This window comes from Stegodyphus dumicola, chromosome 5 (assembly GCF_044657685.1).
Source record: "Stegodyphus dumicola isolate Sdum_Otavi_A_Nest chromosome 5, ASM4465768v1".
Lineage (NCBI taxonomy): Eukaryota > Metazoa > Arthropoda > Arachnida > Araneae > Eresidae > Stegodyphus > Stegodyphus dumicola.
Genome location: NC_140772.1, coordinates 195,072,395 through 195,092,599, shown reverse-complemented (window position 1 = coordinate 195,092,599; position 20,205 = coordinate 195,072,395). Strand labels below are relative to the sequence as shown.

General features: G+C 32.9%; 1 protein-coding gene across 1 annotated transcript in view; it reads left to right on the top strand.

Moving 5' to 3' along the window:
- LOC118197063 (uncharacterized) overlaps positions 1-19,876 on the top strand; it is a 153,888-nt gene extending 134,012 nt beyond the window's left edge. The window contains exons 9-10 of the mRNA XM_085817858.1: positions 5,580-6,575; positions 15,227-19,876. Coding sequence (XP_085673984.1) covers positions 5,580-6,575; positions 15,227-15,375 — 1,145 coding nt within the window. The 3' untranslated portion in view covers positions 15,376-19,876. The remainder of the gene's footprint in view (positions 1-5,579; positions 6,576-15,226) is intronic.
- Positions 19,877-20,205: the final 329 nt, after the last annotated feature.

The window sequence follows — 20,205 nt, the reverse complement described above, 5'->3', positions numbered from 1 at the left end:
TCATAAACCCCTATTTCAAAAGTATTTTGTCGAAATTAGTCATTTCAATTAAGCAAATAGTTTATGCAAACTAAAAACATGTTTTTTAAATAGGTAATATACAATACTTAACGACTTTGAAAAATCAGTTTGGAGAATGTAAGTTAATAGTATGAAGATGTCAGAAAATAAAAAGTGAATTTTATCACGAATTAGAAATATATTTAGTAAGTTTTTTTTTTATAAAATAAAAATTTATTTATTAAATATTACAAGAAAATTAGCAGAATTAACCGTTTTGAATAAATGCTGAATCTTAAAATCTCAGTACTTTTCAAAGATTTCAAAAAATACGTTACAGTAAAAAAATTATCTGTTAAAATTCTATAAAAATATCCAAAATAAATTGTCAAAGATGGGATTTTTGATCACCAGTAGAAAGCATTCCAACGAACGTTTAAAATTTCATGAAATGTCATAGACAGCGCTGCAAGACTTATACATTTTCATTTCCCATTCACATTGATTTAGCAGTCAAATTTTTTAATATTATATACTTTTAATTGAGGAAAATCATTTTTAGTTATTTTATGTACTCCTTTACTTCCAATAATTACAATTGTTTTTATAGAAAAGGTTCCTTATTTTTCAGTAAAACTGCAATCTGCACTTACATGAAGCCTATTTTGGAAAAGAATGCAATGGATTTCCTGCGTTCAGAAAGAAAGCTATTGCGTGAACATTAACAAATGATTTCCTGTAGATGAAATAAAATAAAGAAACAGAACATTTTTAGCTACGAAAGGCAATCTTTATGTAGAGATTTTCCAGTTTTAAGAATTACTTTCGTCCGATAAGCTTGGATCAAGAAAATATTCTCACAAAGTTTTGCCATTTCAAACATTGTTGTCTGTGCTTGGATCGCGCACACCTCAAATAGTATTTTAATTTTTGTTTTCCCATCAAACCACTGTAGAGGTTAACTAATCCTAACTTTAAAAACCTCGCTTTATCAACCTGTAAATGAATTATATAATACATCTGAAAGAGAATTCACGGGTGTTTCATCATAAATGAATCTGTGAGAAAGAACCCTTCCCCCACAAAGAAAAATATAGTGTGCAATGTGTCCAAAATGAATATAGGCAGGTCAAAAAATTTGCAGCACATTTTATTGGGAGAAATTAAAATGTATTGATGTTAGCCGTGCTAAGCCCGAAAGCATTTTCTTCGGGAATATGTTCACCGTGATTTGAACTCTCTTCGAACTATACCACTCGATCACCAGTAAGCTTGTATTGCTGAAACTTATTTCGTTAATTGCAACTTTGTAGAACAGATTACATATTTAGTATTAAATCAGCGCATCTATTATAATGTTAAAGTGTGTAATGTCTGTATCGTGCTAAAATATCTAGATTTACTAAAAATGGATGTTCCAGTCAAATTTCCACAAAGGAATGATATCCTAAATTTTTAGATCTGTTTATTTTTTCCATTTTTAATTACTATTTTTGACAGCCAAAATATTAATCTTTCGCTTTTATCTCTTCATTCAATGTTTCATAGTTTTGTTGCAAAACTATAAACTATAAACCAAATTTTCAAAACTGAACTTTTGAAAATTTTGAATTTTGTCAAGTATAGATCTGCAGTATTTTAACTTTTATATCTATAGAATATTAGCAGTTAATTCTTTTACTATTATGTATTTATAGATGAATATGCGCATATGCACTTTTTTTCAGAAAAATTGAGTGTTCAAGATTGGAAAACTTTCTAAGAATAAAAAATATTTTACTTAGGAAAGCATTTTCATTGCCCCCTCCCAAAAAAAGAGGTTTTTCCTTTAAAGAACAAAAGTAATCTGCCTAGTGTAATAATTGCGTTGCCTGATTTTCTCGAAATCGATAGAATCTGCTAAAATAACTCTTACTTACAGTTAAATTTTTGTTTAGTTTATTCCCTTATACCTCATTTTTCTATTCATATTGGACATGCGTTTTTCATGTAAATGAGCATATTCTGTAAGCCTTTTTTCTGTTCCGTTATATCGAAGTTTAATGTAGAATCACGAACGTTCTTTATAAAGGAATTCTAGAATTATTAAAAAAGCATGTTGCATACTAATTCAAACAGAAATGTCGAAAAATATACTAATTAAAAATTACCTATTAATTTGAAATTTAAGCAATATAGTAACTTAAAACATTCTGAATATCAAGTAACATTCTAAATAACTAATGCAGGTGTATCTGTTAGCCGAGGGACGAAGATCGTTGAAACACTAAATGTCCGTCTCAGATTCTGTTCCACACAGTTCAAAGGCGTACTAAGTCCTCCACAAAAGCATCTTTCCTGAGGCTGATGGACTTCGTTTGCTTTTCTGTGATCAATCAAACAGACATGAAGATAACTAATGAGTGTACCATATTGCACAATATAGTATAGTAATATTTTTACTGCTGATGTCTCATCAAGTAATAATCAAGATGGGAAATTCCCAGTTGTGATGAAGTGAAAAATATGTTATTTAACCTGGAATAGCAATCACAAGATGTTTGAACATGCTGTAGTACCAAAGAACTCCTTCATTTCTTCTAAGTTAAACAGAGTAAGAATATTAAAAAAGTATTTTTAGTAAATAACGGAATTTAAAAACTTTTCAATAAGTTCTCTTAATTAGTAAATGTCACTGAGAAATTTTTAATGAGTTCATTTATTGGTAAATGTCACTGGGTGCCATTTTTGTGCTGGAATATCACTGGATGCTTTTAGGTCCGACGTATAAAAATCATGGACTTGTTCTGAACTTGACATTTCTGTATTACAAGTATGTTATGAAATAATCATTGCATATAACATTTCTTCATTATTAGCAGAGTAAGATGAATAATTCTTGCTGGATAAATGACATATACGATCTGTAAGAGTTGAATAAAATCTGTTGAATTAAAAGAAAATCTCAGAATGATTGTTTTAACTTCGTTATTTCAAGTGTTTAAAATTTTTCTTTTAAATATTAATACCGAAAACATATTTTTCAGACCAGTTTACGTAATCATAAGTTTTCAAGTGTTATGCAGTTTTTAATTTAAACACTGAGTACAAGCAACTGTCATCATAAGAAAAATCGAACGAATTCATTTTATTTTTATTGCAGAAACTGCAACAAATATTCTTCCCTTGAATGGCAACAGCAGCTGCTTTCCGCTTTGTTTATATTTATCTGTGTGAGGAAGTTTAATTGATCTTTTATTTATTTATTTCAGTCCTTAGTCAAATAAATGGTGCAAGCAAGAAAAAAGTTCATCAGTGTTTAGAAGACTTAAAATTTGGTTTCATACCGGCTGTAGGGGCCCACCAGCGGCCGAGCGGTAAAGTCGCTGAACACTGGTAGTTCGGTCCGAGGTTCAAATCCCGCGAACGGGTTGGCTGCATGGGTGTTTTCGTGGTTTTCCCCATGTGTAACGTGTATACAAGCCAGTTTCCTTTAGAAAGTCCTCCACGAAGGCATCCCTCCCCTTTGGCAGATAGCCCTCGAAGCTTTGCCATAATCACACACACACACATACCCGCTGTACACGATGAACGGTCAACTTTTTGTCTTTTATGCCAAAAATGCCTGACCAATGAATCAATGAAACGAAGTCGTCTTGAGGCACATTTGAAGACGAAACATAATGCTCATATTCATTCAGATTTGAATTATTTTCAAACGTTAAAGAAAAATAACATTAAAGTCTCTATTTACTGCTCATAATCGTTAATCAGCTGTTACTCGTGCTCTTGAGACTAGTTAGCAAATTTCATTACTCATTGCTAAATCTGGGAAAAGTCATACTATAGAAGAGAATTTAATCAAACCATCAGTATCAACATTTCTTAAAACGGCTCTAGAAAACGATGACAGAGACGTTAAAGCTATGCCACTAAACAACAATAATGTTAGCAGAAGAATAGATGAAATGAGTGAGGATATTGAAATACAACTTGTTGAAAAGCTGAAAACAGGAAAAATTTCGGTGCAAATGGATGAATCAACTTTGAGAGATAGTGAGACCGTACTTACGTAAGATATATTGATAAAAGTGATTTTGCCGAAGAAATGTTGTTCCGTAAATCATTAGAAAGTATCACTGCCTCTAAAGATATTTATAGTGGAAAATATAACATCTTGTGCTGCAGATGGTGCTTCTAATATATTGGGAAAAAAAGGATTGCTTAAAACTGATGGAAGATGGAAGAAATGCTTCTTGTGCATTAGGCTATTCATGGGGAAAAAAACCTGATAACTAAAAACATTTCGCCTATTCTAAATTCAGTTATAAAGTGTATCAATGCTATTGAAGCTAGCACCAAATGTGAACGTCTCTTCAAGTTATTTTGTGAAGAACAAAATGAAGACTATATGAGACTTCATACTGAAGTAAGATGGCTGTCGAAAGGGAACTGCTTGTAAAGATTTATGGAACTGATTGATATCTTAGTTATTTTTTAAGTGACCAACCTGAAAAGAAAAATCTGTTAACTGTTGATGGTAAGGCATTTATGAGTTATTTAGCTGATATCTTTGAGAAACTAAGTATATTAAATAAGCAACTTTCAAGGATCAAATAAAATTTATTGATGCAAAAGCGAAGTTATTTGGTTTCATTACCTTTACCTTTATTGAATTATGTCAGGCATATACTATTTACAGCAAAAATTTTGAAAAATTTCATTGGCACTAAAAATGTGAAGTGACTGATGCCGCTATACATGTTATTGTCGATCATTTGAAATTTTTACCGGCTTATTTTAAAAAAAAACATTTTCTGATTTGAAATAAATTGATTTTCCATTTTTAATGATGCAGCCAATGTTACTGGATTTGGCTGATGTTTCAAATATGCAGTATCAAGACTCGCTGAAATGCAAAATGATGAGTCAATTAAAACTTTATTTAATGTAAAAGGAGCGATGACACAGCTTTGTGATGAAACAGAAATCAAATATCCAAATGCAACAGAATGTACAAAAGAACTATTGTTACCATTTCTATCTTCATATTTAGTTGAATGCGGATTTAGTGTCATAAATGATTTGCTGCTAAAAAAATCGGTTGGATAAAATAAAACGGAGAGACAAGATGCTGAAGTTAACTAAATTGCAACCTGACATAAAATCTCTTTGCAGCAAGCATCAAGTCTCGCTAAATTTAAATAATAAATAATTACTAAAAATAATACATAAAAAACTTCCATTAAAATGTTTTTGTACTTGAATTTCAGTTCTCCATTATATTTTTTGAAAGTTTATTTACTGGTCTGCTCACAAAATTTCCTAGTGATTTCTTCCTAAATCCCATCATTCATGCTTCTTTCGTGAAAATTTCAATTTTTTATATTAAAAATTATGTATGTGTTAGGGGCAGCATAAGAATGTTAGAGAGGATTAAGTGGGGCATAGCACAAGAAAGGTTTGGAAACACTGTTCTAGACGTTCGGTAAAACATTATTTATTGCCGAAATTTAATGCCACCTGTTTTGTAAGGTTTTTCATTCTTTCTGTTTTCGTATAATGATACGAATGATAATATTTTGTTTTTATTTTTTCAGGAGATCAAAATTTAAACTTCTTGACTTCAAAAAATACGAATATCTTGGGAATGGAAGAAGTCAAAAGTCTTCTTGGTGGTGCTAAAGATGGTAAAGCCTCTGTTAATGGAATCCATGTCTCAGAAGAAAGTAATAAAAGTATAGAAAACGGAACTGTAACGCACGGTCTTCTTGTCGCAGCACATTCCAGTCAGAGAGATGAACTTATTTCTGTGTGCGTACCGGATGAACATTTAATTTCACCTAATGGAGACCTGGACACGGATGATGAAGCGGTGGCTTTTATTTCGAGCAATAAGCATGCTGTGGTATTGCAGTCATCATCATCATCATCTAATGCCCAAAAGTATGGTAAACTCCAATTCCTTGAATCAGAGTATGACCCTCACATTAACATTCAGCAAGTTCATGGACCTTCAAAAAAGAATATTGCATCGGAGCGACATCCGGATCTTCATTTGACAGCCAGTGAATCTGAAAAAAAGCAAAAACTTAAGAGGAAATTTCGTAGCTTGACCGAACCGCTTAGAGCTGCTGGTGAAATCTTGAAGAATCCGATGTTCCTAATCATCGCAACCAACTACTGCATTTTCTTTTTATCTTATATGACTTACTTAATTGTGATAGTGGACTATTCGCTGGATTTGGGCGTAGACAGGACAGATTCAGTTTTCCTAGTGTCCACTTTCTCAATAGCAGATCTCTGTGGACGTTTAGGATCTGGGTGGATCACAGATAGCGGTATTCTGAAAAGGAAGCATCTCATGATGGGAAACATGTTAGCCGTAGGTGGTCTTCTGATAACAACTTCGTTCACAACCTCCTATGCAGCAGTGACGGCAGTATCTGCAGTCACTGGCTTACTAGTAGGCATAAACTTAATTATCTTCTACGCTATTCTGGAAGAGTATTTGGGGCTGAAGCAACTACCAATGGCCATTGGACTCATGAATTTCTCCATTGGTGTTGTGTCCTTGATCACACCTGTCCTAACAGGTAAAGTATTATCACAATCTTTTGCTTTTACAAAAAGCATTTTTTACAATTTTTTCCTTAGTTCTACTACAATATTGATAGATCAACAAAAAAGCTAGTTGAAGAATTTTAAATATTCATTTCTGGAAAATGAATATAAAAATTTACAAGCTGTTTTCAGAATCAGGGCTAATTTATTGACAAAATGTGTATAGTCATTCAACCTAAAAATGACGCATTTTAAAAATTGTGTAACATTTCAAGTGCAATTAAGACTATTTCTGTGTTTTAGGTGTTATATGATAACAAATGAAAATATTTATCTGTCAGTACAATGAAGATAAACAGTGACATAATGATATAATCTTTAAATGTGATAAGGGATAAAGACCGTGTCTCATGCTTAAAGATAAATTCTTCAATATACGAGTATGAGGCACACTACCCGTAAAACTGAGGAATTATGGTTATATGTTTTTAAATGGTAGAAAAACTGTATAAACAAAGTGAGTAGCATTTAAGGCATTAGAAAATATACGTGAGACAGTATGATTCAGTATTAACTTTTGCTAAATTTTATTGACTTAATTTCTACGATTTGAAAACAACATTCAACAGCAAAATAAACTGGGAAAAATAACAGTTCTTAAAAGACTTCGATACCCGTTTCTGTACTTGTGAATCACTGACACACTATCCAGTTGTATAATCTCTGCCACTAACATCTTTCTTTTCTTCATTTCCTGACTCAACTTTGTTGTTTCTTCCCTAATTTGCTTCTTCCTCCTATGCGATCATATTAATATGATCTTCTGGTATAGTTACTTTACTGGTTGGGTGTATATTTCTCCATTTCAAAGGAGGCCTTTTAATTTTATTTACAAGATTCATTCAAATAAAGTGTTACTGCTGGATGCTCTTGCATTTCCATATCATGGACCAAGAATAGCGTTTGAGGATTCGACAGTCATGTCAGCAGCAGTATCATTTTCTTCAGAAGAAATCTCAAGGGAATGATGCATCCAGTCTTTTATAGTTCTCTGTCTAAGTTCTATTTCTTTAATTTAACTGGATCTAATCTGTTTTTTAATATCGACTTCTGGCAAATGGAAAAATTCCAATGACACGAAAATTTGAAACTGTATTCATTTCAAGGCAGGGTGCTAAATTTTGCAGGCTTAGTCAATAATGTTACGAACAAAGCAATGAATTCGTATTTTGACAAAATCTTCAACGAATTTTAACTCCGACTGAGACACTGCCATTCTACAACTTTCATTTCCACTTGTCTTTGAATAGTTTTAACATTTAACCAAGCCGTGTTGGTACATGTCTTGAAATCCGTATTCTAACAACCAGTCTCTAGATTCGTTCCTCTTCCTTGCTCCAAAGATCAAGCATATTCAAGCTTAATTCGATTACGCATATAAAAGCTCTTGAACCATTGATGATCAAGCACATTATTCCTTGATCGTACTACAGTTCCATTAGTCTCAATAAACTCAGGAATTACTTCTGTTACTTTCCTTTTGCTTAATGGCAATCTGCATTTAACCATAATTTTCAAATGTGATGTGAAGCTAATTTAATCTCTTGAGCTGAATAAAACCCATTTTACGGTCTTGAATTTCATAGTTTACTTCACTTTCTTTCGGCAGAAAAATCTTCTACCCAGCTTATACCTTCTGGCCACTTCAGAAATTGTCTCGCTTTCTTCGGCATTCTAGAACTGTTTATCTGATAACCTTTTTGTTTTATAATTGCTGAAGTTTGGCTTTTCCAATAGATCTCGGCTGAGATATAGCGGATTCCTACCTTCCGGGGTATTCCTCGCAATATATCGATCAAACCTTATGACAGATATACTGTTTTCTTTAAGGTAAAAAAAAATATAAATATATAATTTCTGTTCAAGAAACATATTGATATAAATTGCTTTTAAAATAATGCAGAAGGCCTGCTAGATACGAACGTCGATTGATGCTGTTTTTACTTCTGTCACAAATAAACTCGTACGTACAAAAATTACAAGGTTAAATAAAAATTTATGATTCTATAAAATACGTAACGTACTTCTATCTTCTTTTTTCTGCAACATATCACAATATTTTAAGAGCTTAGGTGTCTTAAGCACAAAATGCGGCTGAAGGAGACTATACTATCATGATAATCACTGTGAAAAATTTGAAAAAGAACATTTTTTTTTTCTTTTACAATTAATACTCTTAGACATCGACGTAAAAGCCCATCAGTGGCAATAAAATATTTCAGTCTAGTGTTAAAAGTTTTGGGTACTAAAATTATATAGTTCAAAATAAATAGCCTAGCTTTGCAGTGTGTAATGTTAAAAATGTATGGTAATACGTATTCTATTTCTATGTATATATAGATACAAATGAATAAATTTTAGTGAAGTTTGAATCCTTCGATTAATGTTAAAACCGGTTTCAATGCTAGGTGAAATTTTGACTGTTTCTCTTTTAGGTTCAGTGACCGTATACAAGTTGGCTTATACAATTTTACCATAAGTATATATTTTAACACTAAGAAATGCTCATTTCACGATTACAGAATAGAATTAAAAACAGAAATTTTAATTCTTATAATAAAGCTGAACTGTGATTGATGTAACAAAAAACGCATTTTCCCATGAAATAAAATATGTTATTCAGACATTAAACTATAGTTTCTTTCATAAGGACCTCTTACAAAATTGTAGCTAGAGTTGTTGGCTATGCTGTGTTTCTTGAACGGATTGATGTTTTAAAGTTTTTGAAGACGAGTTCTAAATCAGAAAATATGTAATATATGTACTTATCCTTTAGTGTACAGTGACAGTCATTTGAAAAACGAATATGCAAATGAACAACTGAAAACCTCTCTATTATGATCCATTAAATGTCCAGGTGATTTTAGACTTTTGTGAGAAGAGATTGTCGGTAATGATATTTATGAATTTGCATTAATTTACCCTAGTCGAGAATTTGAGAGTTCTTTAAAACGAATTCTAAAGTATGTTAATATATCATTTTATTAATACCATTACATTAATTATATAAAACTATGAAATATTTTAAGTGAATAAAAGTTTAAATGACGTAGACAAATGTAAAAGCTATACGGCAAGCTAAGTATAAAATTAGGCTACTCCTCCCCTTGGCAAAGCATTTCTCTTTGGAGTAAATTTTACGTAAAATTCACTTGAGTTTTGTATAATGGCTGCACGAATCTAAGCTTTCTCCCAGCGCTTATTTTTCCACAAGAAACAGATCTTACATGTGTTAAAAAAAAATCAAGGAACTTACAATATAAATTTGCTAAGTATTTGAAACATAGTCACTGATTATAAAAATATTCATCCAATGAGGTCTGCTTATTTTATTTTTTTTCTTCATTAATCGCTTCCTTTTGTAAACGTGTAGCGTCATTAGGTTATTTTGAAGCAGAAGACATGAAAAATGTGCAATGCCTTTGCCGGGACTCGAACCTGGACCTCTCGAATACGCGCCGACTGTGGTACCGTTACACCACGAAGACATAAAAAAAAAAAAAAAAAAAAAAAAAAAAAAAAAAAAAAAAGGGAAGAAAATACCTTATAAGCGAACTTCACAAAGTGAGTTAATTATTAACATAGTCACTGATTATAAAAATATTCATCCAATGAGGTCTGCTTATTTTATTTTTTTTCTTCATTAATCGCTTCCTTTTGTAAACGTGTAGCGTCATTAGGTTATTTTGAAGCAGAAGACATGAAAAATGTGCAATGCCCTTGCTGGGACTCGAACCTGGACCTCTCGAATACGCGCCGACTGTGGTACCGTTACACCACGAAGACATAAAAAAAAAAAAAAAAAAAAAAAAAAAAAAAAAAAAAAAAAGGAAGAAAATACCTTATAAGCGAACTTCACAAAGTGAGTTAATTATCTTAATACTATCAACCATCAGTCGTATTCCCTTCCCAACTTCTTTTTCTGCATACCGTAAGCAGTATCTTCTATAACTCTTAATCTTATGTCTAAATTCTATGCTTTTATTTGTTTTTCTGCTTTGCTGAGATTTTAATCCAAGATTCATCTCCTAAGATTGACAAAATTTAAAATAAACTCGTACATGCGTCGAAATGTTCAATTTCGAATGAAAGGCGGCGACCTATTACAGTAACATTAAGGACCTGCTGGGCACAACTTCAGACAGTAATTTGTTATTGCCAACTTTAAAGAGTAATTTTTTATTGGCAGCTTTAAAGACAGAGAATGAAATAATTAGTGTAAACAAATTAGAAATGTGATGGCTGCTTTGAAGAATACTGATCACAATCGCTGAATGAAGTTTATATGATAAATTATACATCGGGCTGAAATAAAAAAGATTAAACTAATGATTTAGAAATTATTAAGAAATTTTTTATATAAAAATAGTTAATCTGTTTTAGTAAAAACTGATAATGTAGCTCATTGATATTTTTAATGCATAAAGCAGTTTTATGGCAAAACTAATGCATCGCCTTAACCCGTATCCCATGATCTCTTTTGGGTTAGAAAGAATAGTAGTGTAATTATTAATGCCGATGTTTATGTTCTTAAATATACTAGTCATTTTTAGAGGTGGTTGTGTAAATGGTCGCCGCGAGAGGATTTTACCGTACTAATGGCTATAACGATGAGTAATTGAATTTGATAAAATGAGTATGAAAAATTGTTATTCTGCCTGAAACCAAAACGAAAGAAGTAATAATGCTATATTTTCCCCCTCCTTCCTGCATGCCTTCGTGGTGTAGAGGTAGCACATTCGGCGCGTATTCGAGAGGTCCAAGTTCGAGTCCCGGCGAGGGCATTGCTTATTTTTCACGTCTCTTGCTTAAAAATAACTTAATATCTCTACAAGCATATGAAAATATTATTTGAATTACATTTATCAGGATAATAGATAACTAAAATAAACAACTTCCCAAGCCATATCTCATAGCACAAAATCGTAGATTTGAAAATTAATTTGTGTGTTTATACAGTGTCCATATGAGTTCAGTCACTAAGCAGTCTCTTTTTTAATAACTCTTGATCGTGGATTACATTTCCAGACACAAGGAAAATATTCATATTGTGGTATATGTAAATTTTAAAAATTAGTTTTACAATAATTGCAAAATCTAGTAATTTTTATATAGTTACCCTTCACCTGTAGTTATAATTAGTAAAAGTTTATATTTATTCTGAAAAATGAAACGCTATAAGTTTAACCTAGATATTTAAATTCGGGGGTCCTTGGCAAAACTGGAATTCAGGGGATAAGTTCAAAATCAATTCAGGGGTCCTGGCAAAACTGAAAAATGAAATATTTAAATTTTACGTAACTAAAAATAAAATATCAGTTTCGAAATAGGTTTTTGATATGAATAAAGTGACGGGCATAGCTGTATATACGTCGAAAAACATTTTGATCAATAAAAACTCTTCTAAAAGAGAGATACTATTCTAGAGAGATACTTATTGAATTTGTGTTTTGAAAACAATGGCAGGCTTCGGCACTTCAATAAAGCCAATAGCATTCTTTGCTTAAAACTGAAAATAAACAATATTTCTAGCCCGGTACGTAGGTTGGAGCATTTTAGATCACTCATTTTGAAAATAATATATTTTGCCACATAGCTAATGAAACTCCAAATATTTTATACCATCTTTTTCGCTATCTTTGTCCCATTTACATACAGGGTGTTTCATAGATCATGGGACAAACTTGGTGGTACAGCGTACTGAAACATACATTTTTTTTGTATAAGAATGTAGGGTCTAAAGTGACGGATTAAGGCAGGAACGAAAAAAAAAACGACACAGAGGAAAATGTGTTTATGTACAAAATCAACGCAAAGTGCTTCTTTGCAGCAATACAAGCGACAAGCAACGGAGGACGTCGGCACTGTCCCTTTACCATAATGGTTAATCAGTACAGCATCACGTCCACCATTATCTGGAGCGGCCCAGAGGAAGGAGTGTAGAATATAGTAACGTTACAAAGGACTTAGACGTTTCCAGTTTACAGTGCAGATGACATTGTTGTGCATAATGCGCCACAGGTGTCCACTGATAGATATATGCACATTACAATGTGCAAATGGCTTATTTATGCCTTATGAATATGCTGATGACATGGTTTTGCACAGTCCACACTGAACTCTTATCGTATAAATACATTAGGAATACGCATACATTATAATGTACGCTATATAAAAGACGTATGCCATATTTAAGCATAGTGATTATGCTGATGACCAGGGTATGCAGGGTAGTTTACAGTACAGGTAACGTTATAATCACATGTTACGTGGTTACAATTACACATACATTACAGTTACTTTGTAAATACGCATGCATTACAATATTCTTACATTATAAATACATTGGAATTACACATACATTACGATATACGCTATACAATAAACGTATGCCATATTTAAGCGAAGGAATTATGCAGGTGACCAGGGTATGCAGGATGGTTATAAAGTTCAGGTAGCGTCACAGTCACATGGTTTGCAGCAATACAGTATTCACAATAAATGTTCAAAAAAGGGAACACAAACAGTTATAGGAACTACAGCTGTGATTGGCTGGCAATGCAGCGGTAGAGAGCGGTAGTGAGCCGGACTAACCACGATCCGATGCATCAGAGGATCACTCGCAACTCTGATGTCGAGCGTGATGGGTGAGTTTACGCACAGGGAAAAAGCTGACATGTATCTCATGTATGGCGCTGCTAATGAGAACGGCAGAGCAGGGCTACGGTTGTACCAGGAACGGTTTCCGAACAGGCGTATGCCGAAGCACACAATGTTCGAGAGGTTGAATTGGTTTCTGTGTGAAAACGGGTCATTTGAAGCCACCTCTGACACTAGGAGTGGAAGAAGAAGTGCACGTTAACCTCGCATTGAAGAATCCATCTTGAACATTGTGCATGAATCATCTCAGACAAGTACAAGAGCTATTGCACGCCGTCTGCAGCTGAGTCATTCCACCGTTTGGAGAGTATTGAATGAAAATGGTTTGCACCCATACCATTTGCAGAGAGTCCAAGCCTTGCAAGAGACAGATTACCCTCTTCGAGTTCATTTCTGTCATTGGTTCTTGCAGCAGTGTGCGGCGCAGTCGGATTTCCCATCGGATGTGCTATTCACGGACGAGGCAACTGTCTCACAGGACGGTATCTTCAATAACCACAACATGCACGTGTGGGCAACTCATAATCCACACTTCATAATCCACATGGCACACGTCCACGTGCATTCTAAATCCGGTTCTCCGTGAATGTGAGGGCGGGTATTCTTAACGACTACCTCATAGGCCCATACCTCTTACCTATACTTACAAATGGCTTATGTTATCATATTTTTCTGCAAGAGGTGCTACAGGGATTGCTGCAGGATGTTCCGGCTGTCGTTCGTGATTGCATGTGGTTCCAGCATGATGGTGCACCAGCCCATAACCACGTGCGGGTACGCAATTACTTGGATGGGACATTTCTGGGCCGATGGATTGGCCATGGTGGACCCGTTCGATGGCCACCCCGTCGCCAGATTTATCCAGCTTGGAATTTTTTTTATGGGGCCATCTGAAGAGCATCATTTACGAAACTCCCGTTGACTCACTGGAGGACCTCGTTGCACGACTATCCATTGCAGTTGCAAGCGTGCGCGAAATGCCTGTCGTTTTTCAAAATGTTCGTCAATCCCTTCTGCGACGTTACTGCTGGTGGTCGCAATTTTGAACATTTATTGTGAATACTGTATTGCTACAAAGAATCACTTTGCGTTGATTTTGTACATAAACACATTTTCCCTGTAGTGGTTTTTTTTTTTTTTTTTCGTTCCTGCCTTAACCCGTCACTTTAGACCCTACATTCCTATACAAAAATGCATGTTTTATTACGCTCCACCACCCCTTCAAGTTTGTCCCATGATCTATGAAACACCCTGTATATGCCACGCAGGCTTTAGAACTTCGTTCTGTGTGCATTTGCTGCAGTTATTGGTGAAGCACTAAACTGTCAATTGAATAATTTTTGCAAATTGAGATTTGGCTACAATGCGTGGCTGGAAAATGACAGAAGTTCTCTAGAAACAGACTTCTGCGTTTTGCTGATATTTCAGTTGCCAGATCCCCCGTTTTTTTCCTTTGGTGACACTTGAATGGTATGATTTATGCAACCAGAGTGGAAAGCCTGTAAAAACTGAAGCAACTAATCAGGAGGTAAATGAATGCATAATCACAAATAATACCTAACCGTGTTATGCAGTGTCCGCAACTGTCTTGTGCAGTGCATTGCTAAACGAGGTGGTCATTTGATACACATAGTATTTCACAAATAACTGTAACAAATGCACATTAAGCACAGTGCTTAAGTCCACGTACCACGTATGAAAATGGGCAAGTGTAACGAAAAAGGTAATACAAAATATTAAGAGTTTTAATGTCTCTAGTGCGGACTATATTACTTTCAAAATGGCTAGTCAAAAATGCTCCAGTCTGTGTTTTTATGACTGTTAGATATGATCCTAAAATAATAAAACTGCATGTATTTTTGCTCCTTATAATAACCAGTTTCAATATCGCTATGTATTATATACACTGAATGACGTATTCATCATCTCTTTAACTTACTGTACATGTTATTTTTGTTTACAGGTTATTTCCGCGACACCATGGGCAGTTACGATCATCTGTTCCACTTTTTGGGAAGTGCAGCTGTCTTGTGTGGTCTCTTATGGTTTTTAGAACCCATCTACCGCACCTGCAAGAAACATTCGAATACTGAAGAGCAAGAACCATCTTAATCAAAAACACAGTTTTATTGAATTCCACTGTATTGACGAATATCTGCATTTAATTTCAATGATGCAGTCATCTAATGAGACGTGCCTGCAGCTAATAAAATAATTAACATCCTTCTAAACTATTGGCAAGGGTAAAGTGAAAATCCGAGCCCCAAAGTGCATTTTATAGTGCATCATTTATTTATGGCAAAAGAAACATTTTCAGGTTGGCGTAATATTTCGAATTTAATGGCTGATAGAATGAAACTTTTATCATTTTGTATAAATAGTAGGTATAAAAATTATAAGCTATAGAAATTATAAGTTTTCCCCATATAAAACGCAGCCTATCCTTTAAAGTTACGTATATTTAAAGATTAAAGTATACATGAATAAACGTATTGCATACGTAAATAGGCACAATAAACGGCAAAAATAGACATCATCTTCCTCAATACAAGCTTTCAGTCTTTGCACAATATGTTTAGCTATTTGAAGTTTGTGCTTAAACATTTCTCGCAGCTTCTTCTGGCTTAAACTTTAATTGTTCCAGAATTCAAAGCTTTTTGTCATAAGCCACTTCTTAAAGCTGGGTCCTAACGAAAAACTTTTGATACGGTCGAGAATAAAGCCCCTGTTGGCCGACGAAATAATGACTAAAACTTCGTGTACTAAAGTGTTTTTTCCATTAATATAGTGCAATGTTGATTGATCCTTTTCAATTGTCCTCTTCCAAAAGTGCGATATGGTTCTGTGTTTATGTTAGAGCATTTCCTGATATTCGCGGGCCATTTTCTATTCTGATGTTTTATCTAATTACATAGCCATTCAGATCCTTCTATTTTATCCAGTTGCTTATCAGTCTAAATTGTTATTTTGGGCTATCTATGACCATTGAATAGTCAGCTATTAGAAGAATTGTAGTGAGAAACAAGAAATTTTTCTAATTCATATTTATAGAATGCTAATCATTTGGTTGCATTTTATATGGTGTATATGATATTTCACATGCTGTTCATTTTTTATTTTAATGGAACTTTTACAATATTGACGGAAGTATATACTTTTAGCACCGAAAGTGCAATACCTTTTAAATGTCGTATATTATAAATTGCATTTTTAAATACTTGGTCTTAAAGAATTTTGCATTTGAATTACAAGGAATTACTGATGATCAAAGCGAGCTTCAAAAAACATTTTTAAGATCATATACCAAAAGATTCTTTGCATCATCTTTTATAGCTATTTCTAATATCGCCTCAAATCGTTAACACCATAATGCAAATGAAATATCGCCCCTTATAGGGAATATTAGATATTTATCCTTAATATGAAAAGGCAAATTTAAAATTAAAATATTTAATGAAACCGATGTTGAAATTCAATGCAAAATGTTGCATTTAGCACTTTGGATTTAGAATCTGGCTCAGGAAATGATTTTCTTAATGACTTAATGAAATTTTCATTCATAATTTAATGCTCATGGATTCAATTTTTTATTAATAAATTTTAAAACATTTATTTTAAAATTAAAAATTTTTAAAAACCGTAACTTTGTATTTTTTAAAGTTGAATTTTTGCTAGTTACCAAAATTATCCTTTTATGTTAAAAAATTACTTTAAAGACTAAGTGAAAGCCAAATTAATTTGTTGCTTGTTTATGTCAAAGTACGTATAGACTATCTTATTAGCAGGAGAGATTCCTTCGGAGGACAGACACTAAAGGAAACTGTCTCGTATTCGTGTTATATATGAGAAAATCAACGTAAACATCTATTCATCCACCCTTTCCACCCAGATTCGAATCCAGTCAAATTACTAAGTAATTTTTACGCAAAAGAATTTTAACAAGACTTTTTAAATTCCTTTTTGTTGCATTTTTCTATTTAAATTTTATACCCATTGCTAGAAAAAGACATCGTTTTGAATTTGACAACATTCTGAACCTAAAATGTTTTAAATATTGCCAAACATGATATCAAATCATTACAATTATCGGATTTTAGCCAATTAGAATTTTCCGATATTATTCAAAAATCTTCTTTTAGAGTGCATGTTAGCTGTATAGCAGGCCGAAAAAAATCCCAATGCAATATACATTCGACAAACTTAGCAGTGAGTGATTACAGGTACAGTGATCATGAGCTTAAATATACATGAGGCGATTTAACTTGAATTATTTGAGAAATAGTTTGGTGGCTATGATTCATTAGAAAACGTCATTGTATGCTTTGATGTTTTAAGTATATTCAAGAAATCTTGCACTAAATAGTGAATAATATTTTCAATACTATTAGAAAGTCATTATAACATCCTGCACCTTACCTAATGAGATATGTAACTAGTAATGAAATTTTGCTCTATGGGAGCAGTATAAAATGTTAGGCTTCACAGAATGCCCCTCGACAGCGTTGAAATACTTTTTTTTATATAAAATTCGCTATCGAAGTTTTAGAATTTTTATTCTATACGTCTAAGACCAGTATTTAAGGAAATAAGGCCTGTAGCAATGCTTTTAAAATGTGCTATACACGACGATCGTATGAGTAAGTATACACTGAGAAAAAATATTTAGAAGGGAAGTAAACATGATTTTATCAGAAGATATAATAAGTGAATGGAAAAAAAAAAAGTATTTTCAAGTGAAGTGAAGCTTCAGTTCTAGAATTTAATTCGTTCTTAAGGACCGTTCATCATACAAAATGTTCACAAGTCATTTTTCGTCAAAGGAATTCGTGTAAGACAGATTAATGCATTCCTGAACCACAAATAATCGCTTATTTAAAATTTGCACTAGTATTTTGCGTGCAAATTTATAGCACAAAAAAAATTGAAGTCATTAAATCTAAGGCCCAGAAAAGTAAACACAGAAGAAAATAGGTAAACTAAGTAAAAATTTAATTTTACTACGTTCATAAGAAGGAGAGTGGATAGCATAAATGGAAAGCGATAAAGAAGACAGATTTCTTTTTGTGGATGAAAACTCTTGTTCCATAAAATCATCATGTAACTAAAAGTCTTTCTGAGATATAGTCTTTTATCTTTCTGTCTTTTTTTTGGCTCTGAGCGCCATTTGACGGAGGCTTGAGATTAACTAAGCCTCCGTCTCACTCAAAATATTTTCAATATAATTTGTTGTAGGTATTTTAAAAGGGTCGTAAATTGAGACGGCATTGTCACTAAAGTGCTTTGCTGTAGCTTGTAATTGGTATATTAGGGTGATGTGATCTCAATTTTGCACAAATTTCGCAGACCCAAAAGCTAGGTTTATTTTACTTTGATTCCTCTTTCTTTAGAGACACTTCCTCCACAATTTGCTTTTAGAACCCCAATTTTGTGATCCACATCTTCATTTTTTAACTTCCATATTTTTGATTTTTGCTAGAGACTTGTATCCTAGGAACAAAAACCCCTTAGTGTTAAAGCCCTCAAAATTTCTGCCTCAAAATCTGTCCATAATTTCCTTCAGGCCATAGTCATAGATAGTCCTGCAAATCATTTACTGCCAGGCTTTGTTGCTGAGAGCTAAGCAACGTAAGATATTAAAATAGTGTTTCTAGAAATTCCTAAGTGTCCATTCTTTGTCAGAGGATTACTTCAAAACACTATTGAAAATTATTTGTTGCTGACTCGAGCTTTTGTAACTTGAGACCAATATTCGTTATCCGAGACAGTTTTTTTTTTTTTTTTTTTTTTTTTTTTTTTTTTTTTTTCCAGATTGGTGAATCGATCTGTTTGTGATTTGAAGCATTCGTGATCCGAGGTTTTTCTGTATTTGGTTAATAACATGGAGCTTAAAATGTGCCTTTATTACTTGCTCAAAGTTTCACAAAATTGTGGTACAACCATTTTTGCTCTCAATTTGTGAAAAGCGTCTTATGTAAATGGAGACAGACACAAAGTTATTTAGAATACCTGCACCGAGCATTTCTTTTTGCAAGTCTTGGATGACAAACTCTTCTACGGTCCTTTATTCTTTGATAAACAAAGTATTTTTCTGGCGTATACTAGAAAGTTTTGATTTGGAATCAAACTTCTTGTGATACGGAACTTATGTTAAAAAAATAATGGACTGATAAATTATTTTCTAATTATAGTTTCGTTTTGAAGCCTTAGCTGTAAACCGCGGGAATCCTGGATTAAGAAAATAAACAAGAGATATATATTAATTTATTAATTCAAGAAATTGTTTTATTTTTTGGCTGTAGCTTAGTTTTCAGAAATTTCAATAAAAATTCAATAAAGTTTTGGCCTAAAGTAAATATTCATCTGAATTTCTTTTAAAGCTATTTATACCGGCTTTATATAAATAGCTTTACCAGTACAATGCAACTTTACAACGTGCTACTGAACGAATTTAGCTTAGCTTTCTTTTATTTATTTAGCTTTTGTCGTCCTTAAAATGTTTAAAAGTTTTATAAAACTTTGAAGAATTTAATAATTGAAGTATGCATTTAAATTATTCTTTGCTTCATCCAAGTTATTTCTGTAACTATCTTTAATAAATTTTTATTTTTAATTACATTTGTCTTTTACTTGATGATTGACATGATTGATTGTAATTAAACGGAAATGACATTTTTTTCATTGTTGTCATTTCAAGAGTTAATTGTATAAATATGTTAATTAAAAAATTTCAGTCTTATAGAAGTATCAGGAAACTGGTTTACATAAAAATTTGCCCTTCGTAAGTTCCATAAGTGTTTCAGTTTAACAGCGGGACAAGTGTTAACAACTTGAAACATTATTTTTAGTTTTACGTCTTTTCGCATAGCATGCATTATGCCTGTATTATTGAAAACTGTTTGTATTAAAAAAATATAATTTTCTAGTTAACTTTTTTAATGCTTA